Raw genomic sequence first — 17,492 nt, forward strand, 5'->3', positions numbered from 1 at the left:
TACCTAACAAATTCAATGTAGGGGTGTATGGCACACCTTTGGGTCTCTCACTACAAGAGAGACTCTACCTAACAAATTCAAATATTGTGACCTGGTTACTTGTGCCCTCACATTAAACTGAAATAAAAATAAATAAATAAATAAATAAACAAATGCATTTTATAACTTTTGTCTTCTCCCACCTTATTTAAAATACAATTACATAAAGATAATTATAAAATGTGTTGCTAGACTAACAATGTATAATTTGTATGACAATAATAGCACAAAGAAATGAAGAGGGAATGGGATTATATTGGAGCTAATATTATATATACTATTAAGTTAGTATTAATCCAATCTATATTTTTTTAAGATTGTCAACCCCAAGGCAACCACTAAGAAAATAACTCAAAAGACACATAATAAAAGAAACAACAAATTAAGATACTAGAAAATAGCTATTTCTCACAAAATAAGGTAGTAATGGCAGAAGAGAGGTACAAAAAAAGATATGACATACAGAAAATGAATAGCAAATGGCAGAAGTCAGTTCTTCCTTATCAGCAATTATATTAAATATAAATGAAGTCCCCTCTCCAAAAAAAAAGATGGAAATTGACAGAATGGATATAAACAAACATGATTCAACTACATACTGTCCTGCAAGAGACACACATTATATTCAAAGACTCAAATCGGTTTGAAGCAAAAGAATGTAAAAAGTGTACAAACAGTACATGCAAAAAGATAGGCAAACAATACTGAAAAGAAGGCTAGAACATCTATAATAATAAACAAAAAAGACTTTAAGACAAAAAATTATTATTAGACTCAGAAAGGGACATTCTACAATGATAAAAGGGTCAACTCAGCAGGAAGAGATAATACTTTAACAGTTAAGCAACTAACAAAAGAGCCTCAGAATATGTGAAATTAAAATTGACATAATTTAAGGAAGAAATAGATAATGCAATAATAATAGTTGGAAAATTTTATACACCACATCAATAGCAGGCAGAAAAACTAAACAGAATGTCAACAAGGAAATAGAAAATATAACAATGCTGCCAACAAAATCAATCTAACATAAATCTATAGAATACTCTATCTAACAGGAATAGAATACACATTTTTTTCAAGTGCACGTGGAACATTGTCTGACATATATGCTGGGTCATAAAACGAGTACCAATAAATTTAAAAGGAAAACAATTATGTGAATTCTGTTCTGTGCCTAAATGGTGCTGAATTAGAAATCAACGAAAGAAGAAAATATAAAGTATTTGGAAATGAAACAACACATTCCTAAAAACCTCATGGATCAAACAAGAAATTCCAAAGGAAGCCAGAAGATACTCTGACCTAAATTAATCTAAAAGCACATAAATCAAAATGTATGAGATGCAGCTAAAGTAGTTCTTAAAGGGTAATCTACACCTTATAATGTCTATAATAAAAAATATCTCAAATCAACAACTGAAACTTTTACCATAAGAAGCTAGAAAAATGAAAGGCAAAATACACACAAAGCAGAAGGGTATAATAAAGTACAAAATGGAACTAATTGCCCTAGAGAATAGAAAAACAAAATCAATAAAACCAAAGTTGGTTCTCTGAAAAGACTGACAAGATTAATAAAGCTAAACTGACCAAGAAAGAAAAAGAAAAGATTAAACTAATTAAAATCATGAATGAAAAAGCACTATCAACTTTAGAAAAATAAAATCATTATAAGGGAATGCTATGGACAATTGCACGGCACATAATTAAACAATCTAGATGAAAAGGGTGAATTTCTCAAATTACACAAACTACCAAAATGAGTTCAAAAAGAAATAGAAAGTCTGTATAAATTTATAACAAGAGATTCAAGCAAGAATCTGTAAGCTTTTTACAAAGAAAACCCAGATTCAGCTGGCTTCACTGGTTGATTTATCAAATATTTGAAGAAGAATTAATGCAAATCCTTCACAAACTCTTCAAAAAATTAAAATGTAAGGAACCACTTCACAATATATTCTATGAGGCCAATATTATCCTGATACCAAATTAGAACAAATCTATCACAAGAAAACTATAAATAAAACAATATCCGTTATGAATATAGGCACAAAAACCCTAAAGAAAATACCAAGAAACCAAATCCAGCAGTATAAAGAAAGGTGTATACATCACAACCAATTGAGATTCATCCTAGGAATGCAAGGTTGGTTCAACATGTAAAAGTCAATCAATGCATTAATGCACCTAAAATGATTAATTAGTATATTTTTAAGAAGACAAAAACTACATCATCATTAATTACTACATACTATATATGGAAAATACAGAAAAAGCTTTTGACAAAGTAAGTAACTTTTCATGATAAAGCTATATAACAAGCCAGGAATAAAAGGGAGCTTCAACCTGATAGAGGTCACTTACAAAAAACCCACAGGTAACTTCATAATTATATAAAAGACTGAAAACTTCCCCCATAAGATCAGGAGCAAAAAAGAATACCTGCTCTCACCCTTTTATTTAACAATGTACTCGAGATTCTATTCAGGCAATTAGGCAAGAAAAAAAAAGCTATCTAGATTGGAAAGGTAGAAGTACAATAATTCCATTTGCCTATGACATAATCTTATCTATAGAAAACCCTAAGAACTCACAAATCAAAACAAAAAGTATTAAAAGTAAAGCAAGGCCACAGGGTACATGATCAGTCCATGAAAAAGATGATCTGACATCCTCATCTCACAACATACACAAAAATTTACTCTAAATTTTTTGTAGACTTAAATATCAATACAAAAATCAAACTTTCAGAAAAAAAATAGGAGGAAATCTGTAAAACCTTAGATTAGGTTCTTAGCTATAACATCAAAAGCACAGTCCATAAAAGAAAAAAAATAGTAAATTGGATCTCTTCAAAACTCAAACCTTTACCTCTTTTATGTTTACATGGATGGAGCTGGATTATATTCTTCTTAGTAAAGCATCTCAAGAATGGAAAAAAAATACCCAATGTACTCAATGCTAATATGAAACCAATATATAATCACCCACATTTTCATATGAAAGATAAAACACAATTATAGCCCAGAAAGAGGGAAAGAAGAGGAGGGTGAGGGGATAGGAGGGGGATGGACAGGTGCAGGGAGGGTAATCAGTGGGAACTCATCGACTGTACATATTACAAGGGTACATGTCAAATATATTAAGAGTATAAATGTCTAAACACAACAATTAAACAAGTGAGGTGAATGCTATGTTAACCAGTTAGATGTAAACATTCCATGAACTCTTACACTTTAAAGACAAATCATCCAACTTTAGAAACAAACAAAATCTATGGCAGGCTTTTCATCAAAGAAGGTATACAAACCATCAATAAGCACATGAAAAGGTGCTCGACATCATCAGTCATTAGAGAAATGCAAATTAAAACCACAGCGATATATTATTTTGGGCCCCCTAGAATAGATATGAAAAGTAAGACAGGCAATAGCAAATATTGGCAAGTGTGTGCGGGAACAGGAGGCCTCATAAACTGCTGACAGGGAAAAAAAATAAATTGCTGATAGGAAGGTCAAATGGTATAGCCACTTTGAAAATAGTTTAGCAGTTCCTCAAAATGGTAACATAAAATTATCATACAACCCAGCAATTTTACTTTTAGGTATCTGTCCAAGAGAAATGAAAACATATGTCCACATAAAGATGCATGTAAATGTTTGTGGCATTATTCATTATTCAGCATTATTCATAATAGCCAAAAATTGTAAACTACCTAAAATGTCCATCAACTGGCAAATGGATAGTTAAAATGTGGTGTATCTATACAATGGAATACTCCTCAGCAATAAAGAAAAAAGACTTCTAACACATGCTACATCATTGATGAACCTCAGACACATTTTGTGAAGTGAAAGAAACCAGACAAAAGAGACCACACATTGTATGATTCCATTAATATGAAATGCCTAGAAAATCAAATCTTTGGTGATGAAAATGCTCTGAAACTGATTTTTGGTGGCATTGTATCCACTCACTAATGCCACTAAAAATCATTAAATTTTACACTTGAAACAAATGAATTTTTTATTTATTTTATTTTATTAATTAATTATTTTTATTAAATCATAACTTTGTACATTGATGCATTTATGGGGTTCAGCGTATTGCTTCAGTATACAATATGAAATGTTTACATTGAACTAAGTAACACATCCATCACAATTATACTCATTTCTTAATAGTTTTGGGATGTACCTTTGCATCATGCACATTAGGTAAGGTCCCCCAATACCTTCCCTGAGATGAGTGAATTTTTATATGTAAAATATAGAAATAAAATCCCTTTTAAAATTAGAACTGAGAATTATGTAGCACTTAGTGTACACTAGACACTATTTTAAGTGCTTGGCATATAAGTAACTCATTTAATTCTTAAATAGCCCTAGGAAGTAGGTAATATTATTTATCCCCCTTTTATAAATGAGGAAACTAAGGCACAGATAGATTGGGTAACTTGCCAAAGAGCACACAGCCAATAATTGGTAGAGATGAGGCCCAAACCCAGTCAATCTGGCCCTAAATCTGTGATCTTAACCATGGCTTCCAATTTGTGGGAGAAAAAAAAAAGATTACAGATACGCTTGTACATGGCAATATGTGAAAGGAATCACAAGGAACTTTAACCACTGGTCCCCTCTGGGGAGTGGGAATGAGGTTAGGTAGGAGAGGGAGACGTTCACTTATTGTTTTATACCTCTTTGAACTCTGAACTTTTAAAATGTTTTATAATAATTCATGTATTACATTTTGTAGATGAGAAATACCTATTTTTAAATGAAATCATCAGTTACCTTTGATTTTTTAGATTATACATTTTTAATTTTCCCTGAATTTTTTAAAATTTTCCACATTCTTTGGGGTAGGTCTTTCGAATAATTTCTCAAATAATGACCATGACATGTTTCCTGCTACATTTTGTCCTGCAGTGTCAGAGCCCCATGATGAGACTGATGCCAAGATGGGCCAGGGAGGAGACTAAGAAAGACCATGACAACATTTACCATTCACCTCACTTGTTCAGTTGTTGTGTTTAGACATTTATACTCTACTGTTAATATAGTTGACATGTCTGCTTGCAATATACACAGTAGGATATGTTCACCAGTTTGATGTGAACATTCTAGATTGTATACAGAGTCAGCATATTGTCCCCCACAAATGCAGTAAAAAATAAATAAAATAAAAATTTGAAAAAATATATAGAAATTCGTAGGGGAAAAAAAAGACCATAACAAAAGGGCCTGTGTGTTGTGCTCTGCTTAGGTGAGACTGTGGTTGGGCTGGAATCAAGGCTGCACTGAGCTGTAGTGTGCAGTTCCGAAGTCCCTGGATTCCCTGGGGCACACGGGGGGGGGGGCTGGCATCCTCAGAAAATGCTGCTATCCTGTGGGGGAATAAATTATCTGTATGCATGTGTAGCTGTACAAATAAACCCATTTAATAAAATCATGAACTTGGATTTGTGCCCTCGGGGTGAGTGAGTCTGCCTTCAGCATATGTGAGTGTCTGTGTGACATAGGTTTATTTTTTATTTTTGTGGATTTTTTCCCACTTGATATGTAAAGATAATTCACAAGGGAATATGTTATGAAGGCAACTAAGTTTTGCAGAGTATCTTTACTAATGTAGAAAATATTAGTTGATAAACTTTAGGAAGCTTTAGACTGTGTGACAAGATGCTTTTTAAAAATGGGGATTTTTGCATCTATATTCATAAGGGATATTGGCTTGTAGTTTTCTTTTTTTGTTGTTGTTGTGTCCTTTGCTGGCTTTGGTATCAAGGTGATACTGGCTTTGTAGAATGAGTTGGAGAGGATTCTCTCCTCCTTAATATTATGGAATAGTTTCTGCAGGGTGGGTACCAACTCTTCTTTTTAGATCTGTTAAAATTTGGCTAGGAATCCATCTGATCAAAAAAAAATGAAAGTGGCATAAAAGCCAAGGGTCTTTTCAAACCATCAGTCCCAAGAGATTAATTACAGAGGAGGCTACTCTGTAGAGAAACAGGTATTTTGAGAAATGCCATAATTTGCCAAAGATAAAATGTCACCTAACAAGTATCAGCTCATGATTCTGACCTGCCTGTGTGTGTTCCTCCACTCAGTAGTCATAACAACCAATGGAACGATGTCTTCTTAGATGAAATAATTCATGTCTGCTGCAGAGAATCCGCTTGAGAAGTTGTTTACAAGAAAACTTTCCCAGACTCAGATCCCTAGAAAGGTATATGCTAAAATAACTTGACTAGTAAGAACTAAAGCTTTTCCAGAACCAAGACAAGAGGATGGAGAGCACAGGACTAAGAAACTAGACTTATGTTTCTTCCTGACTTTGACACTGAGCACAGTATGTGATCTTTGAGTCATGGAATCACTCTTGAGTTCAATTAACAACATTAGTTTGTAAACTGGGAATATGATCACTTCACCCTCCCTTACTACTTCACAAGATTATTTTAAAGATTGGTAAACGATCTTTGTTATGAGAGGAGTTAATGTTTAGACTGTGATTAACTTTATAATCTAAGTTCCTTTGTTCAATGACATCATGGGAGCGAGCAGTAACCCAGAGTTTGTTTTTAATATGTGCGTATTGTATACTAACACCCTTCAAGGGCATAGTGTGAGGAAATAGGATACTCATAAAGGTTTCCTTTTTAAAGATTTCATATTCAATAGAGATTGATTAAAAGATATTTGGAGGATGGGAGAATCCTTTTTCTTCCTTCTGTTCTCTGGCTATGGACTAGGGTCACATAATCTTCTGTGCTATTAAGATGCAGAAGAATCCAGTGAAAGGATCACAGGCTTCAGAGTTAGATTTCAGTTCAAATCCCAGATCTGCAACTTAATAGTTGCGTGACCTTGGACAAGTTATTTAACCTAATCCACAGCTTTTTTGCTATTATTTTTCTGGAAAATGGGAATAGCACTACCTCCCCATAAAGGATAGTCAATTGAAACAATTATTAAATGTTCAATAAACATTAGTTCTCTTACGTCCTCTCTAGAGGAAAAGTTATTGAGTAGAAAAAAAAATTTAATAAAAAGGTGTGTTCAAATGGCTTACCTTTCTTAAACCCATTTTTGTGCTTATGAAATACATGGCCTTTCTGGACATGTGAAAATGTGTGCATACCAGCCTTTAACTCTCAGAATCTCTTAATGCTGTACCCTAGGTGTGTTGCCCTAACAGTGTACATAATGTAAGTACTCTCCATTTCTCGTGGTGATTCTGAGTAACTGTATCACCTACCATACACTATATATACCCATTTGTGAACTGATTCTTTTTATCCAAGCAAGTGCCATTATCAGTTTGATTTCCTTGGTGGATGTTGCCACTAGGATTGTGTTTTCCCAGGAAAGGTGGTGAGAAACTTCTGTCAGATGATACAAGAGCCTTTCCTACTTACCACTTCAATATTTTTTTAAATAAAAACTTTGAGGATGTTATAATGAGAATACCACCAGATCAAGTGTGACAATCCCAAAGAACTCATGCTCACCTGATAAATGCATGTGACAGAGCCAATGATAGTGACCTCTTAGACTAGCTGACCCATTTTCCCCAATTCTCATAAACCATGCCATCCTTGGTGAAGGAGCCAGTTCAGTTAATGTGGAAGAGTGCTTGCTTACTGTCCATGCACTAAATGTTATAGGAGAAATGCTTTTAAATTTTTAAGCATTCAAAATGCTAAGCTTTTGGGAGTTAGAGGGGGTGGGGAATACAAGCAAGCTGCTATGACCAATACACAACTAAAAGGCACAACTTGAGGGTAAGAGGTTTGGCCTACTAATCATCTACATTTAATTCCTTAAGGTAAGGTTGGCACAATCTAAGAGCAGAAAGTCAAATACAAGGCCTTGGGGGCAGCTACACTTGAAAAGCAGAAGGAAATTCGAACAGCAAAGTAAAATAGAAAGAGTAGTCAAAGGGAAGGAAATCAGGATAGCACAAGGTCAAAACAAGAAAAAAAAAATTCAGTGACATCAAATGTAGCAAAGACTTCAAGAAAGAGAAGCAGCAAAAAGTGATTTGACCTGGAGGAAGTGAGCAGTGGTTTCTGAGGTTAAGTGGTTTCTGACTAGGCAGGTGCTTTCTATTACATAAATGGTGCCTTATATGGAATGAGATATTTAAATCAGCATCTTATTTCACACAGAACATTAAAAGGCCATTATAATTAGACTCACTCATTCATTTATCCATTAGCATTTACTGTGCTCTTACAAGTGCCTGACTCTACTAAGCTCCATGGGGTAGGGAGTACCTAATAGAAAAACCATAACTAAATCATACTTGCTTCTTTCTCACAAGCAAGCTGGGCAAAGTTTAAACCTGATGACTTACAAATGAAAGTCTCATTTTCCTGTAGCTTTTTCAGTTTATATATTCTTTTCTGATATGTTAGCCTTTTTTTTTTTCTTTTTTAATTAGAAAGGTTTGGTTTGCCACATCACGTGTCAACCTAGAAAAGCAGCAAACATATCAAATCTCAAAGTATCTTGTGTATGCTGTGAGGAAAAGCAGAAATAGCATTTATATCTTGTTTTATTTTTTTCCCTACAAACACAAACAAAAGCCCACACAGAATAGTCCAAAGGAACTGGTTTCCTCAGTTTCTCAAGAAAGTGCATACATTGCTTTGTGTATCATAATTTAACAGGTTTGCCTGGCCACATCACTGGCATACAACAAATTTGGATTTTGACAAGAGGTTGAAAACATCAAGTCTCAAAGAATCTTTTGAGAGCTTGGAGGAAAACCAAAAATGGCATTTATAGTGTGTTAGGTATTTATTTCCACTAAAGTTTGATGCCTAGAACATAAACCCAACAGCCCACATGGAATGAGCAATGGAAAGAAAGCTATGAAACTTGGGCGGTGCCTATGGCTCAGTTGGGTGCCGGCCCCATATACCGGAGGTGGCGGGTTCAAACTCAGCCCCAGCCTAAAAACTGCAAAAAAAAAAAAAGTTATGAAGCTTTCCACACTTTCAGAAAATATACCTAGAAATGTCTGCTTCTCAAAATGGGGTTCAGAGCTACCTTGCAATAAGCAACCTGCTGCCTGGAAATAAGGCAACCCGCAGGATACATTTGGCACATCAAAAATAAAGAATTATTTAAAACTAAAACAGATACATTGTGGAGAAAAATGTAAAATTCTCCTGATTTTTATGAAGTTTTCATGAAACTTCAAAGCTCAGAGCCCAGGGCTTTGCCACTAATGAAATTCACTTTCTCTGTCATTAGAGGTGTAACCACGGAAAGGCACAGACCTACTGTGCCAAGTTATTATGAGCCAGGTGAAAACTGGATCTCTCCGGATCTAGTGAGCATTCTCTGTAACCAGCTATTCTAATTAGCAAACTATTAAAGACACATGAACTTTTCTTTGCACCAGTGATAATCAGGTGAAACCAGATTCCTCGTTACTTTGAGACTTAAGGCTTACAATCCAGTATCCATATGTACACATCAGCTATAAGGAACTTTTATAACTGGCTATCCAAAATAAATTCATTATGGTTCATCTTATAAGGGTACATGTGAATCTTTCTAAATGTAGAATACAAATGTCTTAACACAATAACTAAGAAAATGACATGAAGACTATGTTAACCAGTTTGATGAAAATATTTCAAATTGTATATAAAAAAGCACACTGTACCCCATGACTGTATTAATGTACACAGCCATGATTTAATAAAAAATAAAGAAAAGAAAATTTTTAAAAACCTACCTGAAAGGCAATGCATGGTGTTTTTTTTCTCTTTCTACTTTCCTATATATTTTTTTTAATAATAAAGGGGAAACATTTTTTATAAAAAACAAACTCCTACTTAAAAAGCTTAAAAAGTTCTTCAAGAAAATTATGATGAAAAATACCTACCTAAAAAAATCACACTGATGATCTATTAAATATTTGCTTCTTTACCTTCACTAATGCCCATAGCCAAAGATCTGATTTACTGCAATTGGAGAGGTCACATTTTTACTTTATTTTCTTATTACTTTATCTTCTAATGTCAAGTCATCCCTGTTAAACATTATAGAGGAGAATATCCTTTTTCTGCAGTAACTCCAGGCACTTTAAAACATCTGCCCAAATTTCATTATTCTTAAATAACTAGTAGTTTTTATCTACCTATAACTGATTGCCTCTTCAAGGATTATACAGCAATCAGAGATAAGTTCAACTGATATAAAGACTCAAAACCAAAGAAATAAAAATAAATAAATAATTAAAAACCAAAGAAATAGTTCCCCACTTCAACTCAAATTTTAATAATTATTAATTTCCTTGTTATCCCTTCCTATACAACTTTTTATTGTAAACTATATAATTAAAAAGTCTTTCTCTAGGAGAATGATAAGCATCTGCTGTTTCATATCATGAAATTTACATGTTTACAGGAAATAGATTTTTTAAATAAGGACAGTAATTGTTATAATAACACAAAGTTAAGACTTTATTTCTTTAAGACTTTAGCCTTACATTATATATCTGAAAACTATATTCCAAATAAAAGTGTGCAGCTTAGCTTTCTCAGTGGAAAACAATCATTCCAGTATATTTTCTAAAAGTTAACTTAAACACAGTTCTTTTAGAGGAAAACCATATTTATTGTGGAAAGATTTATATTTATTAATCAAAGGCACAAACCAAAACTAAGACTATTAAAGTTGACCATAATATCGACAATTAAGTTATATCAACCTGGTAAGGAAATACCAGCGAAAGCTAATGAAGATAAGTTCCATTAAATTCCTAAGGAAAATACAATTCCGACACCATTTAAAGTAATAATTAGAACCTTTTGAACAATAGGAAAATAATCATAATAAGTGCCTTATTTTGGAGGCAAAGAAACATAAATTTTGTGCTGAAACCTGATATAGCATAGAACATCAATAGTGTCTTTCAGTCTTGGGTGTCACTCTGATGATGGATGCCATCCAGTGGTCTACTGGATTAAATTACACAATATGACTTTCTGCCTGTCATCAGAATAGTGGAACATTTCAACTTCTTGGTGCACATTATACAATCCAATCAGATAACCTTTGTTGGGAAGGGGCCAGTTCATGGAGGTCAATTTTTCTATCACACTACATCAATAGCAAATTCAGGGGGGGTCAACCTTCCACCTTATAGCACTATATCAAAATAGCAAATTCACAGTGCCTTCCAAAGGCTCCACACTAAGAATAATAAAAGTCAAGAGAAACACAGTATTATTTCACTTATAATTTACTAGCTCTTCCAGTGTTTTAGAGTGACACGGGGACAATTCAAGATGAACGGGACAGAAGGTGGACTTAGAACATACTGAACAAGTATCTTGATTGAATCAGCCTATTGGTGTAGTTCTTAAGTCTACTTAGATAAGTAGAGTCGTCAGTCCTCCATCCAGGCAATCTTATAATTCACGGGGGGCTACCTTAAGTATCCTAAAATTAAAGGAAAAAAAGTTAAGTTTGCGTGTTGCCCAAATTTCAACATCTGTATTCACTTGCAGACATGCTCGTCTATTCCCACCAATGAAGACCTTTCCCATGTGTCCAATTACAATGAGAAGGGTGTCCTAGGGATCAACTCGCCAACTGTTCTCACAGTATTTTACCATTCAAACACTGAAGCTATGGAAACACATGTTTCCCCAAAATCTGGTTTCTGGTTAGGTCAGGTGAGTTTATGGCTTCAACAACAGTTCATGAAAACATCTTTTTACCAGAAAGCAACACTCAATGACTAGACTGTGGTAATTGAAAACTTGGCAAAGGACTAGGGAAAATGTCAATCAGTATTGGTTAAGAGCAGAGAGTACCTGCCAGGGACCTCATGAAAAAAGTCATTACTGGGATTCTTTTGTTTCTCCTCACTCCACGTCAAAATATGTTAAAAGAGGAATCACATATGATCTTTAGGCTGACATATATACAAACATGTAAACCCAAAGAGACTCTTCTGTTCCATAAGTGAACAGAGCGTGAACATATAAGCTGTAGCTAAGTCACTGCTTTCTGGCCGTGCCTTGTAGATGGGTCTCTTGTGTATATGGTGCAAAATTTAAATACACTACTGGAAAAGACATTCTTGGCAAACTCAGTCCGTGTATCACATGCAAAAGCTGGAGTAAATATCAACACCAACAGAGCTGATGACCAAAATGAACTCACCTTGAAGTTGGAGAGGAGTAAATCGCAGATACACTGGTTACACTATCTCATACTGGTTATTTGTTATGGCACGAGAGAGGCAGTAGGCTAGAAAGATTCCAATAAGCTGGAAATAAAATATGAACAAAATTAACACACAAAGAGCTTGAAGACCTCAGAATATATTCTCCTTTCACTTGTAATTCATTAATAATTTCCTTCCTTGTACACTGTATACGTAACAGTGCCTGTAAAACATTCAGAGAATATATGAGCCAGAATTTCATAACTGTTAATTCTGAATCTTGCTTTTGTAGTTTCAAGGCATGATTGCCATGGTAAAGAGTGTATAACATGGCAGTAAAAATTTAGAAACCTCCGTAGTTGTGTAGGAAAACATAAAACCCAAGACCTAAAAATACTGGAATGAAAAGAGCAAAACATCCACCCTCCCTAAGTAAAACAAATCTAAATAAATTTCTGAGTACAAGAAAATGTGGTATACATACCATGGAGTATTATTCAGACATAAAAAGGAATAAAATATTGTATTTTGCAACAACTTTGATGGAACCAGAGACCATTATTCTATGTGAAATATTTCAGGAATGGAAAAACAAACACCTAATTAACTAATCAATGAACACACATGGGCACTATGAATCAATGGACACACCTAGGGGACATCAAGGCCATAGGAAATCAAGAAAGGAAGAGGAGGAGAGGAAGGGAGAGGTAAAAATCTACCCATCGGGTATAATCAACACTATGCGGGTGATACGCACACTAAAAGCCCCAACTTAAGCATTATAAAAAGTATCCATGTAACAAAAATATTTGTACCTCCTTAATATTTTGAAATTAAAAAAACCAAAACAAAAAAGACCTAATTGTAAATAAAAATCAGTATTACATGTACACAACAAGTCTAATCAAGATTCCACCAAAAGAAAAACAAAGTATTTCTACACTGTGCTCAGTAACTAAGAATTCTGTGAAAATGTGACTTCTCCAAAAATGTCCTTCCTTACTGTTCCAGCCCCTGAGGCAAAAACTTTAAGCACTAAAAGTAAAAATATTCTAGCTTACCCTATGAGAGGGATGAAGTATTTCCTAACTACAAGGACTTACCTGAAAGCAAGCAACTCCAAAGGAAATTCCTGCAACAACTCCCATTTTTGACTCTATAATGGTCATCACCTTTAAAAAACAACCCTAAAGGAGGGAAAAATTTGAGTACAGCTCAAGAAATCTTTGCTTTTTTTTTTTTTTTTTTTGGGATAAGAGTCTCATTCTGTAGCCCTGGGTAGAGTACCATGGTGCCATCATACCATGGTGCAACCTCAACTTGTGGGCTCAAGCAATCCTCTTACCTCAACTTCCTAAGTAGCTGGGACTTACAGGCCTGTGCCACCATGCTGGACGAATTTTTCTATTATTAGTAGAGATGGGGGGTCTCACTCTTGCTCAGGCTGGTCTCAAACTCCTGAGCTCAAGGGTTTCACTCAGAGCCTCCCAGAGTGCTAGGATTACAGGTGCAAGCCACCACACCCAGCCCAATCTGTGCTTTTCTTTATGGTAATACACACTTTGATCATATCCACAGAAAGACATATATACCATAGCCTTTGACTGTCATTTTATTAAATTCTATTCTCTTCCCTATGTTCTGAACACAATTGTTATTCTCAACTCTTTCCACCTTGTGAATTATGCATGTAAAAGTGTTACTTGCTAGTTCTGTGACCTCAAGTCTTACCTGCCCAGACCACTTCCACTTACATGTATTAAAGTAAGGGAAAATTAAAAATTGAGTCAACTCAATCTTCAGTGAAGTGCTCAAATATTGTCAAACAAGTTTTAAAAGACTCCTTACCTCATTGTTCACTTTATCAGCGTCTCTCTGTGGAGAGCAATCTTCATGTTTACAACAACTTTTGGGAAATCCTTTTTCTGAGTAATAATTAGTATCTGTCCAATCTCTATAGTCGGTGACACCACAACAATGCAACTGAAAAATCCAACAAAAGCATCTATAGTTCATATTACAACTCTCTAGTCAAACATCTAACCTAAAATCATCTTCTACTGTAATTTGTGCTCAAAACATTTATTATACTCAATGATCTCTCTCCTGAATTGATTCAAGAGATGAGTACTCCCCCCTAAAGAACTGGCATTACTTTCCTGCTACAGTTGGTACTAACAGTACTTTGGCCTATCATGAAAATGGAGAGGGAAAAAAACAGGCACACATGTAAGGAAAATAAAACATGTCACAGTTCTTGTACAAGTGCACATCTAGTAGCCAGGGTCCATTCTTTTCTCTGAAGCGACAGGGAATGTGTTCCCCTCTTGAAAAGCTACCACCTATAACCACTTACCGTATTTTGTATCTTGTCTACTGCATCGCTTTTATAATCTCCCGTAGAGTTATACTGTTTCAAAGCCTTCACATAATTATTCTTAAAGCTGTTCTTAATCTACAACAAAAAAAACACAATGCCAGTAAAGAGATATTCTGGAAAGTTCTTTTGGTTTCTAGGTCAAATATAAGTTCTCATCTAACCACTGGTCCTATCTCTGTCAGTGGCAACATGTATGATAATCAACTTCCATGGTCCAATCATGTCCTCTAAGCAAAATAGTTTAGCTGAGGGGACTACTAAGTAAAACAGTGCAATATAAGATGATAACCACTACAAGGTCAAAGAGCTGTGGGAGCACAGATTTATCTAAGTATTACTGTATTCTGTAATCTCCCATCTTTCTCTACTTTAAACCGAGTACAAATTTAAGCTACAAAACTTTACTTCCAAAGACCACACTATCACTTTGTATGTAAAGCACTCTCGTTGATGAGTCTTCACTACTCACTGAATGATTTCTTACCAACCGTGGGTTTATCTGATTTCTAATTCAACATTAAATTTTGATCATCTGTACTAAGTATATCCAATCTTTTCAAAACATATGGCATAAGTGAAGAAAGTATCAATTTTGTGCTTTCCATATTTTCCTATCATTAAAGTTAAAAACTGTACTATCTCCACATTAACAGGATATTTTACAATATTCTAAACTTTCTATTATGTTAAAAGTGGGCCAGAATTTTTAGAAGAAAGTCATTATTGTCAGCTACAAGTTTAAATACAGAGGCCTAACTCTGTTATTTAAGTTAATTCATTTTTATCTCTTAAATGATAATTTTTAACATATTAAAAGCTTCCCTAATTCAGGCTTACCTCATGTCTGAATACAAATCCTACTATGGCAGCGACCAGTTCGACCAAAAAAATGAGAGTCAGAAACATTGCATACTGTAGAATAGAAAAGAAGTCCAAGTCAGCATAAATAAACTATATCATAGTTCCAAAGGGAGTCAAAGAAAAAATAATTATCTGCTCAATCAGTTCAGCATGTTTTTACAGAAAAGAGCAGGGGAAACAATAACAAAATATCTATTTTGAAAGTGGAAATTGGCAGCTGAACTGTTTCTTGGTAAGTTTTCATAAGAAACAGGAAAAAAATCATAAAGGGCCATGGCCAGTTCCAAGAAACAAAGACATATGAGAATCTTTTCTAAAACCAAGAATCAACTTAAAGAAAACAAGGACTCACCAGTTTTAGCATCCATGCAGAAGCTCGGCAGGTAGCAAAACAACCGAAGGTGCCCAAAAGAATAATGACAGTGCCAGTGCCAATCAGCACGAAGGGGACATTGGTGGCCTTCTCGTTTAAAAGGGAAAAATAATTCTCTAGGCTCACCTTGCCCCAAATGCCAACGGCAAGGAGGACCACACCAGTGATCTACATGAGAAATCAGACAATAAAAAGTTATGTACCGTGTAGAGAAACATCTTCAAATCACAAGCCACGAGGTATTTAAGACAGGAGTGTGATATGCATGCATATGGCAGACAAGAGGGGAGGGTAGTGGAGAATAACAGAGGGTAGGCTGTGGACAAAGTATCTTAGCGAAATTCCTAAAATTCATCTTTTGTGTAAACACAAGCCCCAGGCATATATGACCTAGGCATCAGAACTTCCTTAACTGTTAGAAAGAAAACCTTCTTGGAGGAAAAATAAAGTGTTTCAGTGAGTTCCTGAAACTTTTCCCCTCGTCCCTCGTCCCTCTTCCCACCCTCAGTTTAGGGATGAGCACAGGGCACAAAGGAATGGGTACGCAAAAGCAAACCTAAAGGATACACTGGCGGGAGCAGAAAAACCACACCATACTTACCTGCGAAACACTCCCCTCTCAAGAAGCAGTGAAAAGAAAAACACTAATATGTAAGTGAGCCTTCAAAGGAGCTGGACAAGCCTAGCCTCTCCAGCGGCTCAGAGACACCGTCTGCCTGCTCTGGGAACTTTACTCCCTTCCTCGCCTCCCGCATCGACCTCAAATGCTTGGCACGTCTGGGTCCCAGCTCAGCCTGTCGTCTACCTTCGTCCCACACCCCGACCCCGGCGCCGGAGACATGCCAGAGCTCGGATCTCGAGCTTCAGCCACACGTCGCCAGCGCCAGGGTCCCAGAAGCGATGGCCCTGCAAACCACACCCCACCCCCAACCTGAGCTCTCGGTGCTAAGGGTCACACCCCCTACCTAGCCCGGGATTCCTAGCCGCACCCGGGCGCCTCCGTCTCTCACCCAAAAGATGAAAGTGTAGATCAAGAGGACGCTCTTGAAACAAGTAATAACTGGTTTAGTCTGCAGTCTCCGAGACGGGGACGCCATGACTAGCCCGAGACCCTGCACCACCGCACCGGGCGAGCGCCACAGAGCGAGCGAGACGCGGAGTGTCCGAGTCTCCCCGGAAACTGCCGAAAACTTACGAGTTTCTACAACTGAGAAGAGCCGGAAACACTGTTCAATTTTCTAGAGGGTAAAGTGCGAGAGGCTGTCCGGAAAGTGATGACAATTTCCGAGCGCCCCCTGCCGAAGGTTACTGGAAACTATATACAAAGGTTCTAGTGTCGGAAATTTCATAGGTCTTCAAGTGGAGCTTTCTTCATTTTTTTTCTCTGCTAAAGAATCTTTCCCGCCCCCACCCCTCCCCCGCCCTTATAACTTTATCATATTGTTCCTATCACCAGCAGAGCCAGCAGTGCTCTGAGATCCGGCCTCCCCGGATGCCCTAGAAGGAAGCAAAAGAATGAAAAGAGGTTAAAAGTGACCTACATGAGAAAATACCTACAAGAAATATATTTCCAAAAAGAAAGCAGATCGCAAACTAATACACACAGTTGCATATGCTTACACAGAAACAAAAGAA

The 17,492-nt window shown here is 35.9% G+C and overlaps 1 protein-coding gene across 1 annotated transcript; it reads right to left on the bottom strand.

Moving 5' to 3' along the window:
- Positions 1-11,294: 11,294 nt before the first annotated feature.
- On the bottom strand, positions 11,295-17,117 carry TSPAN6 (tetraspanin 6). The gene is made up of 8 exons (XM_023517918.1): positions 16,868-17,117; positions 15,837-16,025; positions 15,461-15,535; positions 14,600-14,698; positions 14,092-14,226; positions 13,347-13,430; positions 12,237-12,342; positions 11,295-11,507 (listed from the first exon to the last, which is right to left on the bottom strand). Exons 1-7 carry the CDS (start codon positions 16,952-16,954, stop codon positions 12,274-12,276), a joined length of 738 nt encoding a protein of 245 aa, XP_023373686.1. The 5' UTR covers positions 16,955-17,117; the 3' UTR covers positions 11,295-11,507; positions 12,237-12,273.
- Positions 17,118-17,492: the final 375 nt, after the last annotated feature.

Source organism: Otolemur garnettii, unplaced genomic scaffold (genome assembly GCF_000181295.1).
Source record: "Otolemur garnettii isolate 467f Iridium unplaced genomic scaffold, OtoGar3 scaffold00125, whole genome shotgun sequence".
Lineage (NCBI taxonomy): Eukaryota > Metazoa > Chordata > Mammalia > Primates > Galagidae > Otolemur > Otolemur garnettii.

What these genes read in the sequence shown, in the direction of transcription:
- TSPAN6 (XM_023517918.1), bottom strand. Translation starts at nt 16,954, where the DNA reads ATGGCGTCCCCGTCTCGGAGACTGCAGACTAAACCAGTTATTACTTGT. An exon ending in TCTACACTTTCATCTTTTGG is followed by an intron (nt 16,026 to 16,867) that starts GTGAGAGACGGA and finishes TTTCTCATGTAG; the next exon opens with ATCACTGGTGTGGTCCTCCT. An exon ending in CTGATAAAGTGAACAATGAG is followed by an intron (nt 13,431 to 14,091) that starts GTAAGGAGTCTT and finishes TCCCTCCTTTAG; the next exon opens with GGTTGTTTTTTAAAGGTGAT.